The sequence below is a fragment of the Leguminivora glycinivorella genome, chromosome 16 (assembly GCF_023078275.1).
Source record: "Leguminivora glycinivorella isolate SPB_JAAS2020 chromosome 16, LegGlyc_1.1, whole genome shotgun sequence".
Taxonomy (NCBI): domain Eukaryota; kingdom Metazoa; phylum Arthropoda; class Insecta; order Lepidoptera; family Tortricidae; genus Leguminivora; species Leguminivora glycinivorella.
Window position 1 is genome coordinate 17,148,944 of NC_062986.1, and position 8,842 is coordinate 17,157,785.

The window sequence follows — 8,842 nt, forward strand, 5'->3', positions numbered from 1 at the left end:
ATAAAGTTGATACGAGTAAACGATGAGCTATCGGCAATAGAAACGACCAAAAGACAGTCGCTCCCGACGCTCCCGTGAAATTAAAAGAGACGCTATAATAGCGCGAGCGATGAACTATAAATCGCTCGCTCTCACTTTTATTTGGGGTATTTTTAACCCCCAACGCAAAAACGATGGGGTGTTATAAGTTTGACATGTCTGTCTGTCTGTCTGTCTGTCTGTCTGTCTGTTTGTCTGTCTATCTGTTTGTCTGCCTGTCTGTGTGTGTGTGTCTGTCTGTGGCATTGTAGCCCCCGAACGGATGAATCAATTTCGATTTGGTTTTTTTTTGAAAGCTGAGTTAGTCGGGAGTATTCTTAGACATGTTTCATGAAAATCGGTCCACTATGTCGCGGTCGGGGGTTTTTTCAAAGTTGTCCACACCACTTTTTTTGGATTTGGAAATTTTATGTCGTTTTCACTCAGTACCGCGAGCTCTTTCAATCCTAATACGAGAAAAAAAGTGTCCCAAGGGTTTTTCCTATTCCGTTACCATTTTTTCCTACATTTTGTATGGCGGTAACAGGATGGAAGGTTTGAAAAAATGTATAGAAATCTTGGGATTTTTTTTCTCCTATCAGGATCGAAAGACCGCGCGATTCTGAGTATGAATCGCATACAAAATACCCATGTTATAAAAAAAGTGGGGTAGACAACTTTGAAAAAAAAAAAGCCCATTTACACGTTAGCGACCATATTTTAAGTTTCTATCTCCTTATCGCTTATCGCTTACTGACTTTTGGTGGGACTAGGGCCTTAGGATATTTGACTGAATCAGCTAATACTGCGAATAATAGTCTATTCAAACTCAAAGCCCCTTTATTGAGGAAAATACATTACAGAATAAGCGGAAATGGCGGACTTTTAAGAAAATGAAGGAAGTAAGCCCCTTAATTTGTTATAAATACCTAATAATTATGACTTCTGAATGTTTTCGTTAGTCGTTTGTATTTTGATTTGAACTTTTGTTCGTGTTGAACTGTACTGGGGCTTAGATAAAATCATAATAGTTGTTAGAAGAAAATAGATAGAATTATTAGAATTTGTCTTCATCGCTTTTCCGCATTCCGAATGTACCTAACATATTTTACGGCAAATAAGCGTACGGCCCGCCTGATGGAAAGCGGTCACCGTAACCTATGGACACCTGCAACTCAAAGAGTGTCACATGCGCGTTGCCACCCCATTAGAAACTTGTACATTCCCTTTTGCTGTGTTAAATACACAGCAATAAAACAAAATCAAACAAAATCAATACACAAATAAATCAAAATCGGTTCATCCATTCGAGAGCTACGATGCCACAGACAGAAACACACACAGACAGACAGACACACAGACAGACAGACAGACAGACAGACACACACATAGACAGACACGTCAAACTTATAACACCCCGCCGTTTTTGCGTCGGGTGTTAAAAATATAAACTTACTGACGTAGTAGTGAAAATGTAGTGCATCGTAGGTTACTTGGACTAACCAACCTTAATCCTTTGTCTCAAAGTTGAAAATCCAACAACTTCACTCGCCTTTGTTACAAGTTTCCAGATAAACATCGTAAGTAGAGCATGGTTTGATTTTGTAAGTCTTTGAGGATTTCCGAATATCAAAGCTCTTTGAGCGAAAATCGTGAAGGAAAGTCAATCTTATTGCGAGGGCATAAGGTTCATATATTGTTAGGTGTCTACACTGGCCTGTTTCACCACAGTGACAAATATATGAAAGAGGCGCGTTCCTAACACACAGTCTAAGCTCGTGTAGGTGAACGCGTACTATGTTTGTATGAGTGAAATATATCAGGTCGACCGTTCGCGTTTTTGACAGGCGGTAACTGTGAGGTAACCGAGAGGGGGTCGGCGGCGTTTTTAGCGGGGAGCGGGAGTGGCCATACTGTACGACAGTACTCTTTATTATACTGTGCTGATAGTGACACTTCGCGCTCCATTGCCTGTGGCCTGATTCACCATCATGACAATTGTCGCCTGACAGTGACACTTTGCCGTTCATTTTATTGCCAGTTCAACAAGGAAATATTGAGGCTGAATAATATTTAGTAATAATGTTAATTCTATTAAGCAAGAGTAAATGAACTACAGTATGGGGTTTCTAATAAACACAAGTTAAATTATAATCTATTGAAAATATTTCAACTTGTGCTGTCTTAAAGTAGTCACACTACTATGTATATAAATTAAAACCGAAATAAATTACACATATGAAAGAAAGGACTTGGTCACTTTTTCTTTCATATGTGTAATTTATTTCGGTTTTAGTATGGGGTTTTTCAAAAAAGGAGTGTACAAGTTTCTAATGGGTCGGCAACGCGCACGTGACACTCCTTGAGTTGCAGGCGTCCATAGGTTACGGTGACCGCTTTCCATCAGGCGAGCCGTATACCTGTTTAAAAAAAATAGGTATCTCATAGGTAAGCGTGCTCAACCATAGACTGCATCATCACTTACCATCAGGTGTGATCGTGGTCAAACGTCTACCTATTCACACTAAAAAAAAAAAATGTTACTTTTCAACCCAGAAATATGTCGTATCAAAAGTGACAATCTTGGTGATAAAATCACTTTTGACACTATCAGATCAAGTAGCAGATTGGTGTTAATCTAATAGGCATTATTCGAATCGAGAAGTAAGCACTTAACTAGGAGCAGTTAGATTTCCTAATTCAACACCCGTTCCACTATCATTTGGATTTTAATAAACCCGCACAGCTTTAAAATTTAAATGATAGTCACCCAAATGCGACCACTAGGTCAAACAACGAGACAGCTTGTCGACTCAAAAAAGTTTGCAGAGCTGTGGCATTCTTGCAATTGCATAGTCTAAAGCTGAGATAAACCAGTATTTTAGCCTTTTTAGGGTTCCGTAGTCAACTAGGAACCCTCATAGTTTCGCCATGTCTGTCTGTCCGTCCGTCCGTCTGTCCGTCCGTCCGCGGATAATCTCAGTAACCGTTAGCACTAGAAAGCTGAAATTTGGTACCAATATGTATATCAATCACGCCGAAAAAAAGGTAAAATAAAAAATGGAAAAAAATATTTTGTTAGGGTACCCCCCCCCTACATGTAAAGTGGGGACAGATTATTTTTTTTTCATTCCAACCCCAACGTGTGATATATTGTTGGATAGGTATTTTAAAATTAATCAGGGTTTACTAAAATCGTTTTTTGATAATATTCATATTTTAGGATATAATCGCTCCTAAAGGAAAAAAAGTTTATCCCCCCCCTAACTTTTGAACCATATGTTTAAAAAAATATTTAAAAAATCACAAAAGTAGAACTTTATAAAGACTTTCTAGAAAAATTGTTTTGAACTTGATAGGTTCAGTACTTTTCGAGAAAAATACGGAAAACTACGGAACCCTACACTGAGCGTGGCCCGACACGCTCTTGGCCGGTTTTTTCTGGTCTAATTGCTCCTCCTTGATGTGATTAATGTCATTGTCTGTCAAAAATAGAAATGAATGTGAGTGAATTACTGCCCTGAATAAAATGATCAAGTGACTAGAAAAAATCTTCTACCTGAGGACTATAGTATAGTTTCTGTAGTTATTTATATGTGGTCAAAAAAGGCAGCATGGTGATAATTTTATCAGGAAAGGGGACAGGACAACCTCTTCTTCGTAGGACTATATATAGTTCCAATGTTCGTTCTAGACAATAATATTTTTTTTACAAATTTGATAGCATAAGTAAGGCGTTTGGCTTTTCGATTCTTTGTAGTCTTAACAAAATTAAAATTTTGAAAAAACCCCCGACTGCGACATAGTAGACCGATTTTCATGAAACATGGGTAAGAACACTCCCGACTAACTCAGCTTTCAGACAAAAAAAACGAAATCTAAATCGGTTCATCCGTTCGGGAGCTACGATGCCACAGACAGACACACACACAGACTGACAGACAAACAGACAGACAGACAGACGGACAGACAGACAGACAGACAGACACGTCAAACTTATAACACCCCTTCGTTTTTGCGTCGGGGGTTAAAAAAGGCTATTTACAATTTTATTATTGTGTACAAGCTCGGACCGGGAGTGATACGCTGGTTGGGCCAAAAACTCGACTCGCCATTGGCCAACGCCGCAGCCAATAAACGCGCTCCGTTTCCATTACTTAGGCAACGCCAATGGTCTAGTTTTGCGCACAAACCTGCAGTTATTCAAATGTGAATCTGTTACTGCCGCTACTGAATGTTGTTAGGATTTTTTTGCAAGATTGGTAGTGATTTATGAAATGACTGAATTTTGGATTTTAACTACACGTACATTTTCTAAGTTGTTTAACCCCCGACGCAAAATCGATGGGGTGTTATACGTTTAACGTGTCTGTCTGTCTGTGTGTGTCTGTCTGTCTGTGTGTGTCTGTCTGTGGCATCGTAGCTCCTGAACGAATGAACCGATTTAGATTTAGTTTTTTTTGTTTGAAAGCTGAATCAGTCGGGAGTGTTCTCATCCATGTTTCAAGAAAATCGGTCTACTATGTCGCGGTCGGAGGTTTTCTCAAAATTTTAATTTTGTGGTTAAGTTATTAAAAACATGCTCAGTGATACTCTTCCATATTATCATAGTTACTTTTATCTATGATCACCAGACGTCATAAATTTTTCAGCAATTTTGGTGAAGCGTTGTTGCTTTAAAGGAATATATTTATATCCAAAGCCAACAGTAAAATGAGCCTAAGTGCGTTTTCACATTATCCGATCCGATATCGGAAGTCGGAAGGATTTTAGAGGCAAAAGGCAAAAATCAAAGATGGCGGCTTAAATGTATGGGATATCGGTCCTACATTCGACCAGATAGTCTAAAGAAGCTCACAATCACGGGACGCATGGCAAGGAAGCGAAGTAATGGAAGCATGGGCACACGTTGGGCAGACAGAATAACGTCTGTGACAAAGACCACTTTGCAGGCTAGCATGCACCGGGCCCAGGATCGAGTGGCGTGGAGACAACTGGTGAAGAGTGTCCACATTCGTCACGTCCCTCAGCCATGAGGATACGACAAAGAAGAAAAGATCCGATATCGGATCGGATAATGTGAAAACGCACTTAATTGATGACCTAGAAAACAAATTTACCTATGAATCCTTTATTTCTACCATGCTGCACCGAAATTTCTGGAAACCTACTCAGTTTATCAATGATTCGAACCTACTAAATCTGATTCCTGACTACATTTACTACATATAAGTTGCCTTTCGTACGAGTATAATCATCTTAGAAGCACATAAACATTTTACAACCTTCACATTTCTTCTCGAAACGTCTAATAAAATTTCACCAGAAATATTCCCGACGCATCGAAATCTCAGCTCAAAATAACCAGTCTAAGAACTATCTCGCGTTACCTTATACCTGCTTTGGGGTTAGAGGCCAAGATTTGTTGGAAACAATGGAGTAAGGAGTTATATTTTCCGAGTTTTGTAGTAAATCATTCAAGGTATGTGATTGAGTTAGTGTGCTCGCCGGGTACAAATACAGGACACCAATCGATATCAAAGTACCAAAGTGGTACATACTCGTAGGTATGTACATATTAAGAAGAAAATTATCTTTTGTTTCTACTGTTTTTTTAGTTATTCTGCTCTATGATTTTGTTATTTGTAAACAAGTCACACAATGCAATGTCACAGTTTTGTTTTCTTTCAACCCCTTACTTGCCAAGAGTGGCACTGAAGCTTTAGTAGTTTCATGTGCTCTGCCTACCCCTTTATGGGATACAGGCGTGATTGTATGTTGTTGTTGTTGTTGTAAACAAGTTTAACACTATGTTTTAGTCATTTTATGGTCGTAATATTAAATCACGCTGAAACAACCATAATTGAAATAATCATGGCCGTCATAAATATAATAACAGAAACATTCATAACAATAAGCGAAAGGTTGAGCGAAGTTACAAAACTCCATATTCATTAGGTATAATTTTATCGGCCTTGGGGGTAGTGGGGTTTGCGTCGACCAACGTGAAACTGTATTTCGGTTTCGGTTTATTCAAAACGAACAATAAAAACAAATAAAATCCTACTTATATCATAGATTAAGCGATAGGAAGATCATACCATCCCATACATTAAACTGCGACCGCCTACACTACACCACACATAGATGGCGCGCATACATCTTTGTCATCGAGCCATAAATCTATGTCAAAACACTTAACGCTATCTATAAGTATAATCGAAAGCTACAAGATGTGGTGCCATCTATGTGTGATAAAGTGTATGCGCGTTCTTAGGCGGTCACATTTTAATGTATGGGATGGTATGATCTTCTTATATTTAATCTATGCTTATATTCATCTTTATCATCATCTGCTGAACATAGGCTCCTTTCTAGTAGGCACGCCACGCCACTTGTCCCAGTCCTGAGCTAGTCTCATCCAGTTGTGACCCGCAATTTTCATGTGCTAACCCTGCAGTTTGTGTTATTTTACTATTACGGCTCAGCCACAACATTGGTCTAAGCGCGACAGCGGTGAGCGGCGGCCATAAATTGGAGCGAGACACAGCGATCGGACTTTTCATTCGCACGTATGGCTGCCGCTCACCGCTGTCGCGCTTAGACCAATGTCGTGGCTGAGCCGCTAGGTATCACACAAATGTCTCTACATACCTGGACTAATGTGGACCATGAAATTTTCTAATTGGCGAGATGACTAAAAAAAAACTAATTAGTCCATCAGTTAGATTATCAAAGAATTTTAGACACGTATTTTTTCTTTGTTCTCTTAAATGAAAAATGACGACGGTACAATGCGTTGAAGTTTCGCGTGACGTCAGGCCTAGTATAATTTTTGCTTAGAAGTGACGTCACAAGCCCCACTCCGGAACTTTGATGCTCTATATCTTTGTATTTTTTCATTAATTAGAAAAAGCGAAAAATATGTGTTCAGTATTTTTGGACGATCTAACTGACGGACTAAGGAATGACATTTTTTATGTAGTCGTCATCCTTATTCAAATATTCTAAACTCATTCTAAAGAACTCTCTTGTCACGTTCCAGGCTCCCACTGCCATGGCTGCTGTACGGACTGATCAACGGGCAGCCAGTGGAAGTCAACTCCAAGGGGATGGTGTGCAGCATCGTGCTTCTTTTCGCCATGCTGTTGTTTGTCATCCTGAGCATCGCCTGCTTCAGGTTCGTAAATAACTGTTCCTTTAGTTTATCACATATCAAACTTTAAGCGCTTGGCTCTTCAACATGTTGTTGTCGGCTTCAGGTTAGTTTTCTCTAATCGTTCCATCGTCACAAGTCTGATAAACGAGGAGTGAAAGCTATCATGCTACTTTTCGCCATGCTGCTGTTTGTCATCCTGAGCATTGCCTGCTTCAGGTTAGTATTCTACTGTATCATCATCATCTATCTTATCAACTGACTGGTGGAAGTCAACTCCAAGGGCATGGTGTGCAATATTCTGTTGCATTTCGCCATGCTGCTATTTGTCATCCTGAGCATTGCCTGCTAGGTTAGTATTCTTCTGTTTCTTCATCACCTGACTGATCAACGGGCAGCCAGTGGAAGTCAACTCCAAGGGCATGGTGTGCAGCATCGTGCTTCTTTTCGCCATGCTGCTGTTTGTCATCCTGAGCATTGCCTGCTTCAGGTGAGTGTTCTACTGTATCATCATCATCTATCTTATCATCTGACTGGTGAAACTCAACTCCAAGGGCATGGTGAACAGTATTCTGTTGTACTTCGCCATGCTGCTGTTTGTCATCTTGAGCATCGCCTGCTTCAGGTTCGTTGTCAATAATTATTATATTATCTCGTAAACGGGGTGTGGAAGTACCTTCAAGGGCTTTATTTGCACCATCATGCTACTTTTTACCATGCTGCTGTGTGCCATCCTTACCACCGCCTGGTTCCGACTAGTTCTCTTCAGTAGCTCCATCATCACAAGTCTGCCAGTGGAAGTCAACTCTCATAGTATGATTCAGGCTAGTGTTCTGCTTTATCATCATCACCTGTGTGATCAACCAACTGGTGAAAGTCAACTCCGAAGGCACGGTGTGCAGTATTAAAAAAAATATGTATTCAATCAACAGTATACCTTTTACAATAAATGCTGAAAAGTACCTCATTTTAAGTAAATATTCTTTGACATGTTTTTTATTACATTTCCAGGTGGAAAATGAACAGAGGTCTCGGCTTCACCATGTTCCTCCTGTACTTCGTGTTCGTGGCCGTCAGTCTCAGCCTGGAGTACGGCTACCTCCACTGTCCTAGCGAATAAGATTCCAGAATCTTCTAGAACGACAGAGAACGCAGAACAAGAGAACACGAGTCACTTCAGCATGTAGGACTTCAAAGAAGGAACAAGTAGTTTCAAAACAATTGAATTAGAAAATATAAAGAAGAATATTGGTGATGGAAAAGTAGCCAAGCTCTTCAGTCGACAGAAAAAAAAACAAATTAATATTTGTTTCTTAATTGTTAGTATAATTGCAAGGAATGACGACATTTAAAATTTGGTTACAGATTAATCGCGGTGATATAGCGGGGGGAGTAGGAATCCAATTTTATTGATGAAACTTTTAACCCATTTACTGCTAAACTGAGTACAAAGCGGTCCGTCACTAATGTGAATTTCATTTTAATTGTCAATTGAAGTTTACCTATGTCGAGTAAAGCTCTGAATGGGTTAAAAGTATAAAAAAATAAAAATAGAAAATTCAGAATTAACAGTAACTGAAGTGACTTGTGTTGAAACATTTGATGGCACTGATTTTAATAAAAGAAAGTTCTGATATTAGGAAATCAATTGGTCCAACGTGCATTCAA

General features: G+C 39.4%; 1 protein-coding gene across 1 annotated transcript in view; it reads left to right on the forward strand.

Annotated features, from left to right (window-relative positions):
- The window catches only part of LOC125234666 (sodium/potassium/calcium exchanger Nckx30C), a 151,079-nt gene extending 142,704 nt beyond the window's left edge, over positions 1 to 8,375 (forward strand). Inside the window, exons 7-8 of the mRNA XM_048141006.1 lie at positions 7,064 to 7,198; positions 8,186 to 8,375. Coding sequence (XP_047996963.1) covers positions 7,064 to 7,198; positions 8,186 to 8,294 — 244 coding nt within the window. The 3' untranslated portion in view covers positions 8,295 to 8,375. The remainder of the gene's footprint in view (positions 1 to 7,063; positions 7,199 to 8,185) is intronic.
- Positions 8,376 to 8,842: the final 467 nt, after the last annotated feature.